Below are 15,627 nucleotides of genomic sequence, written 5' to 3'. Positions count from 1 at the left end.
TATTTTAAAACTTGATAGTGCTTTAGTGACTTAAAAGAAAAGCACTAGTCATTATTATCGCCATTTGTCTCTACTCAAGTAACACCTGGTAGGGAAAAACTAGGAAAACACTTTTTTTAATCAATAAATATTTATTAATGTAATTACAATTTATACAAAGGAGATGACCCATGGCAAAGTACAATATGTATGATGCCACTCATTTACCACTTTATTAGGTGTCTTATCTTCTCGGTTCCCTCATGGCCTGTTCCAAAGCCTCACTCAAGCCAAAGCTGCACCTGCCAGTTCTGATTTATCAGCTCCATTTGAAAGCTGAACTTCAGCAGGGTTTGTCTGAGCTTTTGAGGGCCTAGAGGGCAGCGACTCCAGTCGCTTGGTGGGTTTCCACCACTGATTGCTACAGCAGCAGGGGAGAAAGACTGCATGACATGATGCAATTTATTGCACCTACTACAGTTTTAGGACTGTATGACCTCACCATGGAATTAACAGCAATGAATTTTCCATCAGCTGCCAGTCTTAGGCTTCTACAGGGCACCAACTGCTAAGAGACCTACAGCCCACATTGCAAGGGGAAGAACCTAGTTTATATGCTTTTGCATAGCTAGGTTCCACCAGGAAAAGAAGTTCCTTTAAGAGCTGGAATGCAGACCACAAGAGAAGATGCAAGGCAATTTGATGCCACAGAGTCCCCTTTTTGCATGTAAGATTGCTAACGTAGACTAAGCAGTTACAGTTTGATGTGCACAGGGAAGAGGCAACAGGGGTAAATATAGAACCAGAGCAAGAGAATGTTGTTCAGCCTAGCAGTAGGTCTTAGAGAATGTAGGACTCTTGGGCTGTGAAACTGTAGAAATAGTTGTGATGAGCACCTCTATATTTCCTTCTTTCCAATAATTCTGCTTGGTTATGTAGTGAGATTTCTGAGCACATTGCTGCACATTGTTCACCTTAGATTTTGGCTCCTAGGAAGAAGTTATTCTTGAGCTAGATAGCCATCTAGGTCCTTCACAGAATCATAGAATGGTTTAGGTTGGAAGGGAACTCAAAGATCATCCAGTTCCAATCCCCTGACATAGGCAAGGACACCTCCCTCTAGAACAGGTCACTCAAGGCCTCGTCCAACCTGGCCTTGAACACCTCCAGGGAGGGAGCAGCCACAACCTTCCTGGGAAACCTGTGCCAGTGTCTCATCACCCTCACCATGAAGAAACCTAACATTTAGTTTAAATGTCCCCTCTTTCAGTTTAAGAACCAAAATATCATTAATAGCACCCAAGAAGTGTTCAGAACAGCCATGGAAGTGTGTGTTAAGCTTTACATATTTTGGAAAGGCAGATTATTTAATACTGTTTTGAATCAGGTGCATGGGGGTTGCTGCAGTTACTTTTTGAGCATTTCAATTTCTGAAATCCATGGATTAATTTTGTGCTGTAATATTTTTTTTTCTCTGTGATTGCTTATAGCTTACTTCTGCTTTGCACAGAGATTTTGTTGCCAATCCGTCTAAGTGTCTTCTTACCAGATGCCATGTATACACTTACAGCATTGAAGAGATTTGAGTCAAAGGCAAAAGGGATAAGATCTCACCTGGAAGAAACTTGAGAATTAGAGCTTTTTCTTTTTATTATGTACTGCCTCTGTAACTTCTGTGTAAGGTGGCCTGCAAATGTGTTCAGCTTCCACCACTGAAGTAGCTTCAAAGGATAATACTAGCATCTCTTTCCCAGAGGTATGCTTGTTATTGATCAGTTCACCAAGAAGGTAATACTTTATCTCTGTCGTTTTCAATTGTTAAATTGAGTTGAGATTGTTCAAGAGATCCATGTGGAAACTTATTTCTAGCGTCCAATATATCAACCCATCACTGAAAAGCCAGATTCTGCAGTATCAGTTTGGTCATAGTGAGCAGAAGCCAAATGATTATTAGTTGCTTCTGAATGGAATGGAAAACAAATGTCTGCTTGCCCACAAGCCTGCTAAGTGCATTTGTTATCTGCATCTATCTTACCAGAGCCTCCTAATGAGTATCTTTAGGATCCAGTTTCTTCTTGTTGTACTGCTACTTCCACCTTAACAGATAAAACCTTCTATTTTCCAGCATCCCTATATTCTATTCTAAATTCTGTTGCAACCTCATGCTCTTCTCTTGCTTTCCTCATTGCAACTTTACTTTTCTTCCCCCTATTTAGAAATTCACCCAGTAACAGGCACCCCCAAACAAGAGTGATTTTTTTATCAGCAAAATCCTTCCACACTGACCCCTAGCTAAATATACTTCTACTAGGGTACAACTTTAAAGCCCAAACACACAACTCTAGTCTCTCCAGTTGAGAATGCCAGTTTTCAGCTTTCCAAACCTCAGCTTCCCAAGCTGCATAGCAGCCTCTACTTGACAAAGAATCCAACAAGCCAGATTAACTGTTTCAAAATCCTCTGTATCTGAAGAATGGGAATCCAGATCTTCCAGAGACTGAACTAGTGACAGGGAAGAAGCTTTAAGTGGTAATGATGATGTGAATTTTCCTGTAGAAGTGCCTCTTTTCCCTAAATTTCTCCCCAGATGAACAGAATAATTCCTGATTATGCGTTTATGTATCTTCCTGAGTTGAGTAAGAGATGTTGTTGTTGCTGTTATAATTCTTATTATTCTAATGTTTTTCATTATTCCATTCTTTTTGTCTGTTTGGGTTTGTTTGCAGATGCATGTACTGAAGTCAGGGTCCCGTTTTGAACTGTCAAGATACTCTGGTGGGAGTTACAGCCATATGTCATTCACTCCAAAAAGGCTGACAAGTGACAACTGATAGGAGAGTGTCCATGCTTTTCTGGAGGGCATGATCCTCTTTAAATCCCAAGACCTGGGATTTGCAGGAATCATATGCAAATAGAACCTACCAAGTAAGAACTCAAGAGAGTGATTGGCATTGGAATGGGCTGCCCAGAGAGGTAGTGGAGTCACCATCCCTGCAGGTGTTCAAGCAAAGCCTGGATGAGGCACTTAGTGCCATGGTCTAGTTGATTGGATAGGGCTGGGTGCTAGGTTGGAGTGGATGATCTTGGAGGTCTCTTCCAACCTGGTTGGTTCTATGATTCTATGACATAGAGGAAAAAAAAAAAGAAATCAATGAAATAGTTGGTTGCCTTGCCATACAAATCAGTTTCAATAGTGCAATTCTGAATTAGTGAAGGAAGTATATTTTAAAAGGAGGAGCTATATCTCATCATGTCCTATTTTCTCAATGAATGGCTGGCCAGTGAGCCAAATGAAAACTAAGTGAGAAAGTTCACTCTAAGTCCAGTTACTTTATCACCAGTAGCTGTTCCTTCTGTTATCAGACATTTCATTTGATTGCTCTGCCATTCATTTATTCTTGGAAAATTGGGCTGAGAAACAGTTGATGAAGTTGCTAGAGTTTTCATTCTTATTATTTAAATTAACTGTATCTGCACTAGAATAGGTACTTTTTTTATCCTTTCTGTATTCACTTTCTGTATCTTCTTTCACATCGTGCTGTTAGTGCAGCTCATTCTTCTGGCCTCCTGATATGGAAGATCAAAAGGCTATGAATCCTTAAACATATGCCAGCAATTTCTATTCTAGATCTGATAATTGCTATTTATAGGATAAAATTTTGCTCCTTGCTAAACTGGATACAGAGGACTTAAATATATGCCAGCAATTTCTATTCTAGATCTGATAACTGCTATTTATAGAATAAAAGTTTGCCCCTTGCTAAACTGGATACAGGGCGTCACACATACAAGCTTCCTAGTTCTAGAATCATAAAAACCTGTGGATGGAAGAACTTCTGAAGGTCAGCTAGATGAATCTTCCTTAAACTGGGTAATGTTAGATCATGTTTCTCAACACCTTGCTCATTTCAAGTTTGAAAATCTCTAAAGATGGAGATCCCAGAAATTTACCAGGAAAGCTGTTCTCATGCTTTACTACTCTCATTTTGATTTTTTTCCTCTTATATCAAGTTGTACTTTTCTTTGTTCCAACTGGTGTTTCTTCTTGTCCTTTTACCATATACAGAAAAATGAATCTGTCTCTGTCTTTATGATCCAAATTTAGAGGATTAATTAACCTATTCATGTGATTATTATAATCATTGTTACTAGAATCAACCAGGTTGGAGGAGACCTCCAAGATCAGCCAGTCCAACCTAGCACCTAGCCCTGTCCAATCAACTAGACCATGGCACTAAGTGCCTCAGCCAGGCTTCTTTTGAACACCTCCAAGGACTGCGACTCCACCACCTCCCTGGGCAGCCCATTCCAATGCCAATCACTCTCTTTGTCAACAACTTCCTCCTAACATCCAGCCTAGACCTCCCCCAACACAACTGGAGACTGTGTCCCCTTGTTCTGTTGTTGGTTGCCTGGCAGAAGAGACCAACACCCATCTGGCTACAGCCTCCCTTCAGGTAGTTGTAGACAGAAATGAAGTCACTCCTGAGCCTCCTCTTCTCCAGGCTGCACACCCCCAGCTCCCTCAGCCTCTCCTCATAGGGCTGTGCTCCAGGCCTCTCACCAGCTTGATGTTTATTACAGAATCAACAGAATATTAGGGGTTGGGAGAGACCTCTAGAGGTCATGATGCCCAACTCCTCTGCAAAAGCAAGATCACCTAGGGCAGGCAACACAGGAATGCATCCAGATGGGATTTGAAAGTCTCCAGAGAAGGAGACTCCACAACCTCTCTGGGCAGCCTGCTCCATCACTTTAACCACAATGAATTTTCTTCTCATGTTGAGTTGGAACCTCCCATGTTCTAGTATGTACCCACTGTTCCTAGTCACAGAATCATAGAATCAACCAGGTTGGAAGACACCTCCAAGGTCATCCAGTCAAACCTAGCATCCAGCCCTATCCAGTCAATTAGACTATGGCACCAAGTGCCTCAGCCAGTCTCCTCTTGAATACCTTCAGGGATGGCAACTCCAACATCTCCCTGGGCAGCTCATTCCAATGGCAAATCACTCTGCCAAGAACTTCCTCCTAACATACAGCCTATCAGTGAGCACCACCAAAAAGAGACCTTCATCTTCATCTTGATACTCACCCCTCAGCTATTTATAGACTTTGACAAGATTACCTCTCAGCCATCTCAAGACTAAACAGCCCCAGGTCTCTCAGTCTTTCTTCACAGGAGGGACGCTTAAATACCACAGTCATCCTTGCAGCTCTCTCCAGCAGGTCTCCATCTCTTTTGATGTGGGGAGCCCAAAACTGGACACAGTATTCAGATGTGCTCTCACCAGAGCAGAGAAGAGTGGGAGGAGTACCTCCATAGACCTGCTGGTTGCACTTCTTTTGATGTACATACTATGTGCAAATTTTCCCAAATATAACAGGCTGGGCAAGGAATGATTAGGGAGCAGCCCTGAGGAGTAGAAATTGTGAATGATGGATGATGAGAAGCTAACCATAAGCTGGCAACGTACATTTGCAGCTCAGAGCGCTATTTGTATCCCGGGCTGAATTAAAAGAAGCCTGGCCAACAGGTCAAGGAAGGTGATTCTTCCCCTATGTTCTGCTCTTGCAAGACCCAGCCTGGAGTGCTGTGTACAGCTCAGGAGTCCCCAGCACAAGGACATGGAATTACTAAGAGCAGGTGCAGAGGAGGGCCATGAAGATGGTCAGAGGGTTGAATCACCTCTTTTAGGAGGACAAGATGAGAGAGTTGGGATCACCCAGCTTTGAGAAGGGTCTGGAGACACTTTATAGCAGCCTTCCAGTACTTGAAAGTGGTCTACAGGATAATGGGAAACTTTTTACACAGACATGTAATGATAGGACAAGGGATAATAGCATCATACCAGAAGAAGCCAGATTTAGATATTAGGAAGATGTCCTCACCATGAGGATGGGGAGGTGTGGGAACAGGTTACTCAAAAAGTTATAGAGACTCCAACCCTGGAAGTGTTCAGAACTAGGCTGGATTACAATTGCAGCAACTGAGTCTAGTGGGAGGTGTCCCTACCCATGGCATGTGAGGTTGGAACTGTGTCTCAGTTCTAGTTTAAATTTCCCAGACACTCAAATATAGTTAATAGAACCAGTAACAATTTATAGGACGCCTTTCCCTCCCCTGTTTTTCAAATAAAAGGAATTAGATGTAGAGAGGGAAACGTAAAGCACCCCCAAATAAATAGTCTCACCTTGATTTGGAAGTTAAAAGAGAAAACTTTAACAACAAATAAATGATATTTGAAGTAGGGGAGTTACAAAGCGGTATAGGGAAGGGAAAACAAGATATAATATATATATATATATATATATATATAACCAGATTGATGGCAATGGGTTTTGTCCACCTCATGGACTCATGGCCATGTGGTAAAATAAAGAGGAGCAGGAACAGGAGGGTGGTGCTGTCAGGCAGGGAGGCAGGGCAAGAGTGAGCAAAACAGGCAGTTCCTCAGTTTTTATAGGGGGCTAGACTGGAAGTGGGAGTGGGCTAAGCACTACACCTGGAGCAAAGATCAGACTCAGCCCTAGGGAGAAGTCAGGAGGACCTGGGGTCAGGGTCAAGACCACTCCCCCAGTAGAGTTAACTCTTTACAAACTGGATCATCTTTAAGGTCCTTTTCATCCCAAATCGTTCTACAATTCTATGATTTGTCTTTTGGGTGAACATTGGCAAAGCTTCCTAGTACTCTGCACTTTCTTTATTCCTAACTTGGTTTGTTTTCAGGGCTTCAATTTCATAAAGTCTTTTGTTTTCTGTCCCTTTGAAAATGAAGCTTTTTACAGAAGAGACTTATTGAAATGGTATGACATTGAGACATCATTACTGATCAGAGTGAGTTCTCCTCAGCGATGGCAGAATAATAGATTCCTTGCTGGATGAGTTAGATAGCAACTACTGAAGAAGCAACTTTCACAGAACCCATGAGCTAGGATATTTTATTTTATGACAAGCATGGAAAATGCCTAAAGTCTGGCCAACCAAAACTAGAAGTATCTGTATCAGCAGTCATGCTTGAAAATGTTGACCTCAGGCTTTGTTTGTTGCACAGTCTTGTATCAAACAAAATGCAAGCTAATAACAAATGAAGCACTTTTCAAGAATTTATAGCACCTTCAACAAATAAAGAGGTTTAGCTTTCAGGTCCAAACTCAACATTACATCTGTTTCTATAGGGGAAAAAAAATAATTCCTCAGCTGAGTCTGTCAGTTCCACAAGGATTTTCCTAAAATTTTAGGCTTCTGGTTACTGACTCCAAACTTCTTCAGGATTGGACCATAACTTACTCTTAAGTTATAGGCAAGATATATTTAGGGCAACCTATTCTTGACTTCAAGCTGAGCTTTGAAAGAGCTGAGTTTTCTGTAACAAAAAGTACCAACACCTGACTAGCTAACAGTCCACCCAACCTCAGCCCTGTTAAATTCCAGCTACTGTGAACGAATACAAGAAGGATGTAGTAATGAAGATAGGGTGGAAATTACATCAGGGTTCCCTCCTGTGCTATGAAACTATTTCCTGGGATACTTAGAAACACACAGTGCACATTGCTGGTTCATGGTCAACCTCCCATCAACCAGGACGCCCAAATCCTTTTCCTCTTCACTGCCTTGCAACAGGTCAGTCCCCAGACTATACTGGTAGTCTCTGGATAGTCTGTTACTATAAACATTACTCAGGTTTGGGAATGTGGTGGGCTAAGAAATTATTTTCCCCTGCTTTAACTATGCTAGAGTTTGTATCAGGGTTCACAGATTCCATCAGGTTGGAACAGACCCTCACAGGTCATCTTGTCCAATCCCACTGCAGTGAGCAGGCACACTTTCAATTACGTCAGGCTGCCCAGGGCCACATCGCCACAGAGTCTGAATGTCTCCAGGGATGAGTCCTGTTGTGGAAGGCCAATAGGCCCGAGAATAGGCTTACTTATGCCTTGCCTTGCCTGGACATGTTTTTCTGCCAGGACCCCTGGTTGTAAACATGCTGTGTAAGCCCCCACACACCCAGCTCGTGTCTGCCCGGTGTAAGCCCATGAGATCCCCATATTTGGGATAGTTTGTGATAGCCCAGGCAAGTGCCTTTTGCCTATTATGGTAAGATTTGGCTGACTGCCAACTTGATTGGGCATTCTAGTGGCCAAAGAGGCCATTAATCTCAGCCCACATTCAATAAATAGGGGTGCACAGGTAAACAAAGTGCTCAGACGCTCAGACGCTACCTTGATAGCTCAGCCACTCAGACGCCATTGCTCACACTCGGAGCCTCACTCGCAGCTCTCCTGTCTGTGTACCTTTCATGCAGAGCTCATTTATGCCTGCCTGTATATATATTTATATAAGGAGCCTATAGTCTCCAGCCAGCTGTTCACATCTGCATGCCACTGTGTTATCAGGACCAGATTCTGCATTGCTTGCCTTTACCTACGGAGCTCAGACTCCCAGCAGCTGTGCACACTTTGCATGCCCACTGCCTATCCTTGCCTGATAAGCGCCACTGCCATTGAGATAATCAGGAAGCAGACTCTGGATTGTCTGCACCCATGGCCTGCTAGCCACGTGAAGAACCATGCCAGAGACTGCACTATATTCTCCTCCTATACCTGAGATCCTGCCAGCTGAGAATTCCTGGACAGAAGCATCCAGAAGGAGCCAGCAGTACCAAGGTAGAGATTGCATCCCTCGATAGGAGACACGATTAGGGACCACTATTTCCCCAGAAACTGGGAAGATTCATCCTTTCCCCTCAAGCCGGGAGGATTCTAGCCTCAAAGTCCATGGTCAGAGATCCCCTGAAGTTTGGACACTGGCATGGGCTGACATAGCTCCGGAGGGTGATTACTGATTAATAGAATAGTGAGTAAAAGCTTTAATACCTCTGTAATATAAGTTACCTCTGCCATAGAGAAGAAAGAGTTTTCAGCCTGCTCTGCTGGGCAAATAGCACATAGACCCCAAATGGTATTAGCCATGGGGAAAACTCCTCTGTTTGTAGTTTGAATGTTTGCTAGTTAATTAATAAGTTCCTGTACATAATTTATCCTAGAATGTTTTCATCACTGTGTATCGAATATTAGTATTAATATGCAGTGTTTGGGGGTGGTGAGAGTCCAGAATATTAAGTTTAACAAATATATTTTTTAATATAAATTTATCTCGCCCCAGTTAGTTTCTCCCCTCCACCAAATAGGCATAGGTGCTGAGAATCCCCCTCCGTGACAGTCCTCAACCACATTCCTGGGCAACACGCTATGTAAGTCATGGTTCTTCTCCACTCACCTTCACTTACTTGTCAGGGAGTCACCCAGGTCTGGGAAACAGAGGCTATACATGAATGCAAGCTCATAGAATATCCACTTAGGACATGGGTCTGGCATCCCTGTTCACACTAGTCTGCTCTTATGGCATCTCACTTACATTTACTACAGATAGGAGAAAGGCACCAGTCACCATAATAGCAAGAGTCACAACAGCCTTTATGATGGGGAGGTACAAAATTGATTGCTGATTCCCACAGTTGCTGCTCTGGGTATCTCCACCTAGAGTTGTCCCTCAAACTGCCAATCTGACCTTCCCAAAGTCTGACACAATGCAGCTTCTTATCTTATGTCCATTTCTGACATCCTCTGTTGTCTTTGCACCTGACATACCAAAATTCTCCTAACTCTTGCTTCTCTTACTGGATATGACATAGCTCAGGTACTTACTAATGTAGACAATCCAGATATTTTAACAGAGGTGGAAGGAAATTGTGACTGCCCTATGCACAGCTTATCAAATCCTATCTACCCAGCAACAACAACCTGCTGGAACTCAGTCAGCCTCACACTTGCAGTCTCTAGGCCTACTTAGTGATGATGTAATGGGCTGGTACAAGAAAGCTGATAATTTTTGCTTTCCTTAACAAGCTTGCTTCCTGATGAAAGCAGAAGCATTTGTGTAGGGATGGTTCAGAAAGGACAGAAAGAGAGGGCATGGGAATGTAAGGGAAGGAATGGCCAGACAAGAGAGGGCAATAAGGATGAATGTTCAAAGTCATCATACATCTTTGACTTCTTAACCTTCTGCAAGCAAAACTATCTTATTTTCAGATTGTGTTTCAACCAGTTTTTACCTTAAAATAAGTAACTTTTTTTCCCTGTAGAATGCCATTTAAAGGCACACTCAGCAAGTGCTGCTTCTTTCTCCTAATGCCTGTTTAAATGCCTAAATACTTGCTGTCTTTTAAAAAATGTGTTATGATAGCAAAGTCTCTAAATACATTTTATCAAGTGAAGGAGATCTGAGACAAAACCAGCTGGATTACCCTTGCATTTCTGTAGTTAGGGGAATAATAATGCTTTGTTCCATCAACACGTCCACTTTACATTATTCAGCACAAAGCTTTGTGAAATAAGAATCATGGGAATATCACAATATAACAGAAAAAAAGGTACAAATAACAGCTTCATAAACTGAGAAATGTACATAAATAAATCATGTAGATGGGGGCAGTTTGCTTAGCTGGCAAGAAAAAAAATATGGAAAATCTGCTTGTTAAACAATAACCACAGAGTGTGCTTTTATGATGTTTTTCACCACAGTAATTCATATTAGAGATAGAAGCAGTTGCATGTTAAATAAAATCATTCAGCATTATTCTCCTCACATTACAAAGAGCTGACTTACGCTGTTTTTAGATGCCTCCCATTAGAAAGTAAATATTCCTCTGATGTTCTACATTTCAGAAAAAAATTTAATAAAGATGAACTGTAAATAAAAGTCACGGGGAGATTTCAGACAGTTTTATTAGCAGATTGTTGAAAAGAAAAGAAAATTAAATACAGTAACAGTAAACGTGGTTCTCACATTGAAACCAGGCTCAAATAACTAGGCTACCATAGAAAAATTTCCAATTCTTGCATTATGATGTAAAAACAGATCTTTTTTTTTGTACAGCTTTTGTACAACAAAATTCGTAATAACCTTTTTTTTTTTTCATTTTTAGAAAACTTTAAATATATAGATAAAAATAGACAATTTTCATAGGTCCTACATGAAGATGAGTATGTTCTGTTCCAAGGGCTTGCATAGAGCGCAAATGTGGTTATAATATAGAACAACTAGACATTAATATCTTTAAGATTACAAAAGCATATAAACAATAACATGAGCACAACTTTTCTTCATATTCTATGCCAAAAAAAAACAAACCAAAACAAAACCAAACAAACAACCAAATTCCAAATCAAAACCCCAAAACAAAATACCAACCCAAAACCTGTATAACTAAAAGAGGGGCAAAAAAAATTTCGACTTGACGGTAACATTTCATGGTCTGTAGTATTTACACTGTTTTTAGCAAGATTCTTTCTAAACATCCAGCTTATAAAATGGTTCCCCCTTAAGCCTTAACATTTCCATTTAGGTACCAAGCCAAACACTGAGGCATTCCCAAAGGTCTTGAAAGTATATACTGTAAAACTACTAAACCTACTTACAGGTGACTCTATGCAAGGAGCAGAGCAATGGTAGATGCTACTACATATTTCAGTTGTAGGCTTTTAATTCTCTTTCAGATATGAATGATTCAAAAGCTTGCCACAAGTCCATCTAACTTTACAGCTGTTAACCCTTTAAAGACTGCATATAAAAAAACTGGAGTACAGAATCCCATATGGTTGAGCAACTACGAAAATGACAAAAGAACGGTGGTTAGAAAATCACACCACTACAAAGCATTAGGTAACAATAGTTCATGAAAAATATTGCTCAGTATTTCTTTAAACAAAGAAAAAATTAGCATGATGGGAACTTGTATATACATGTTTCTGTTGTTAAAGAAGGATTGTGGTGGACTAAATATGGACTGCACAAAATAAATGTGTACCAGGAATGCAAGGAAGACCTACAAACTATAGAAGCTCAGTGCTAGAGTTTAAAAAACATTAGATTTTCTTTTTTCTTTTCCTCCTTTTTTTTTTTTTCGACAAAATAATATTAATATCCAATCAGAACTATTTTTTTAAAGAAATATTTGCTTTAAATTAGGCATCTTAGACATTTAAGGTTCTGATATGTTTCCATGTAATAAATAATATTTCATATGCATAAAACATTAGACGAAGAAAGCATAATCACAAAACTTACAGTAACAGCACTGATTCACAAAATCAGTCTTTAAAGGGGTAACCCAAAAAGTATGCAAAGCAAAGAACATAACTTTTAGTAATGTAATAAGCACTGTGTTGCAGCTTACTTCCAGTTATCAGCACAAAGGTGAAAACACATATTGTAGCTTTCATAAAGACAGTGAAAGTAACACATAACCACCCATCCCCAAGACAAGGTGGGAGGGACAATAGACTTCAACTGTATCACTCAGTTCTACGTGGAATCGGACTGATACATCAAGTGTTTGTTAGGTTTTCTTTTTTTAGCAACATTGACGTAATATGACATTAACATATAAAAATATTTCTGGCCTTTTGACTTGCTGCGCAGCCACAGTCCATTCTTAAAAGTGCACTAATCAGGGCACTAAACAGAGCTCAATATATAAATAAAAGTGGCTGATACAGAATTCTGACTCGTTACCAGATGCTTAAGATCTCATTCAGTAATACTGTGACTCCAGGACAAATATTTACATGCCTGCATGCGTTAAAACTAGAAAGGTGTCTTTCTGACCAACAGGGTGACAAAACAATATTATCTAAAATTTTCATTTCCTAAACTCTAGATTTCTACTGCATACATAATACCTTCCTCGTGTGATTTGTGTTATATACTGTACATATGACCGACAGTTTGATAAGAAGCAAAGTCTTTTATTTCATAAACCCCTGCCAGTTTACAATGAGAAATTATTACTCTTTTTTACTGTAACTTTTTTTATTTTAGGAAAAGAGACTTTGTGAACAGTAAAACAGTTTGTTTACATTCAGCATTTCTTTTCACTTACACAAAATTCCATTTCACGTGATGCAGTCTAACATACATGTGTTGGTCTCTCGGAAAGCCATGTGGAAAAATGTCTTTAGAAGAAAACCCACGATCATCATTTGAAAACTGAATGTATCAATTTTTTTTCTTTTATCTTTTATTTTTCTTTCCTTTTTTTTTTTTTTTTTTTAATAAGAATCCTCTTATGCCCTCTATAAGTTCTGAGCTGTCTTGCTGGTTTCGGTATGATATAACAGTCTGGAAGTGTACTTGGACACCGCTGGAAAGATAGTTTGATGTGCTCAGATATAGAATCATCAGAGGAGGACAGAGTCTGCATTCCTTGAAAAAAGGGAATACTCAGCCTTGTTCTGACTCACCTGTAATTTTGGATACAATAGTCCGGTGCAGAGACACAGATTTTCATGTAAGAAGAGTGCTACTGTACATTTACAAACATTCTCTAGATCTCCAGGTCGAGCCACAGGAGATAACCAAAGGAGGACACTCTTGCAGAATTCTTTACATTTTTAAGAACATTGATAAATGAAGTCAAGGAAGTTGCCTTGAAAACTCTTTATTTCCACAGAACTCCTTATGAGCCAATGTCTTACTGCAAAGTTCTTTACTGTAGCACAGGTATCTTCAGCAGGAAATATTCAGTACATGACAGTAGTTTTCAAATAAAGTCTTCCATCTAAAATACGAAAAACAAACATTTGTTTTATATATTTATATCTGTAATGAATGGAAAAGAGGGAGGGGGGAAAACACAAAGACTTAAAACCTCAGCAGAAGTCCATCCATATATCTGTAAAATGCTACCTATGGTACCTTATAGATTCATAGTATGGTTTGAGTTGGAAGGCATCTTATGTTAAAAATAAAAGCAACAAAAAAAAAGATGACATCAACAACAACAAAAACCAAGCAAAACCCCTGACTATCACCACTGCATTTTCATCTGACGGTGGCCAAATTAACTCTGCTAAAAATTACCTGCACTCTGCAAGTTGTGAATGCTGTAACACCCTCTCAAGCTTTCATATATGCTGCCCTCATATCAGTGCCCTGGCACTAGGAATGTGGGTGGAGCCCCTGCACATGTGTTTTTACTGATAGGCAAACTTAACTGAATAGTGCTGAACAGCAATTATTTTCTTCATGGTTGCATGCAACAATCTTCTTGCATGCAATCGTTAGTACTCCCATCACTAAAGGCACAGCTCATACTTTCTGATTTAGCCATGTTGTTAAATATACCATGTAATGTAACCATTGTGCACATTTGTAGCTATTTATATAGAGCCCAGCTGAAGATATTTAATCGGTAACAGTGAAGTATAGCCTCCTTCCCCCCTCCATAAATGAGATTAACTGAACAATTTTTGTGTTAAAGATGTATGCATGTCTCTCTCAACAGTTTTTCCACCCAAGTGAGAAGCACATATCTTAGTGAGATAGGTGTGATGGAGGGTAACTGTTGATTTAGAAGAACTTGCAAGAGAACATTCTGCTGTAAAATATTTTCACTTAATCTACAACTTGCGATGGTTTAGGAACGTTCACACACACACACTATTGAAATTTACCAGACCAGCTCAGATGGCTTGGAAGTAAGATGAAGCTATATTTACAGCAAAGCAAAATTTATAAGCATCTATGCACAACATATTTACAAGTATTATCAATTATACACAATTTAGAAATCATACAGAAATCCAAACTCCTCCCTGGGAAGACAAAGCTGTCTAGAAGGGGCTTAGAGCTACCCTCTCTCTCTTTCCCAGGCAGACAAACAAAACAACCAGCAAAGCCTGTGTTGTTTTCTGTCATCCAAGATTAGTAGAAAGATATTAGAGTGGAGTTAGGAGGAAGTGAATAGATCCAGCATCCCACACCAGAGTGGGACAGATTGTTTTACATTCTGGCTTTTTATCTCTCAGCAAACCAATGAATGATACAGATTTCATCATTATTTTCTTTTCACAACCTGTCCTGGAAATATAATAGGCCTATTAAATGTCCTGGCTTGCTCCACCCTTCTGCTGATGGGGGAATCAAGGGCAGAAGGAAAACAAAGGCTTGGGCCATTATGTCCCAACAGGTGTTCAGGTACTTCTTGGTGTTTTGCTCAAATAAGGGTAAGCAAGCCCTGGATTCACCTAATATGGTCAGCTTTGCAAATGCCATTTTGATTGGTGAATGTCTGGGGCCAAAGGAACCTTTGCACTTGGGCAAATGATACAAATTGAGCTAAGTTCAAGCAGTTGAGCTGCTTCTGCCTTGCTGCCTCTGCCTTACAGAGCTGCGTCTGCCTCACTGCTCTTGGACAAGTTCTGCTCTGCCTCATGCTTCAGACCACCATAGCCCTGATATTTTGGGCTTGAAGTACTTGGAAACTTAAGTGCCTCAGGTTTCCCAGGAGAAGGCATTTAAGTGCCTCATAACGTGGCATGAAGTGCCACTGACATGGTGCTCTCTGCACATCTGCAAGAGATCCTGCCTGCACCTCAGCAAACCTCCATGCCAAGAGGAACCAGGATCAGCTCGGAGATCATCTGCCTCTTTCCCAACACCCTGGAAAGATCTAAAAGTCTCACAACAGCTGAGCAGTTCCAACATTGTCACAGAGGAGACAGGGAAGATCTTGAAATTTCTACTCCACTGTAGTGAGTAGCAAAGACTTGCCCTAGGGCTTCAGGCTGCCTATTTGTAAGTGA

General features: G+C 40.4%; 1 protein-coding gene across 5 annotated transcripts in view; it reads right to left on the bottom strand.

Annotated features, from left to right (window-relative positions):
• Positions 1-10,749: 10,749 nt before the first annotated feature.
• DACH1 (dachshund family transcription factor 1) overlaps positions 10,750-15,627 on the bottom strand; it is a 485,713-nt gene continuing 480,835 nt past the window's right edge. For all 5 annotated transcript variants that reach the window (XM_064174189.1, XM_064174173.1, XM_064174154.1 and 2 more), the window contains one exon: positions 10,750-13,601. In XM_064174189.1, the coding sequence (XP_064030259.1) occupies positions 13,564-13,601 (38 nt within the window). In that variant the 3' untranslated portion in view covers positions 10,750-13,563. The remainder of the gene's footprint in view (positions 13,602-15,627) is intronic.

The sequence above is a fragment of the Pogoniulus pusillus genome, chromosome 3 (assembly GCF_015220805.1).
Source record: "Pogoniulus pusillus isolate bPogPus1 chromosome 3, bPogPus1.pri, whole genome shotgun sequence".
NCBI classification, from domain to species: domain Eukaryota; kingdom Metazoa; phylum Chordata; class Aves; order Piciformes; family Lybiidae; genus Pogoniulus; species Pogoniulus pusillus.
Note: the sequence above shows the minus strand (reverse complement) of the source record. Positions and strands in the feature narration are given on the sequence as shown.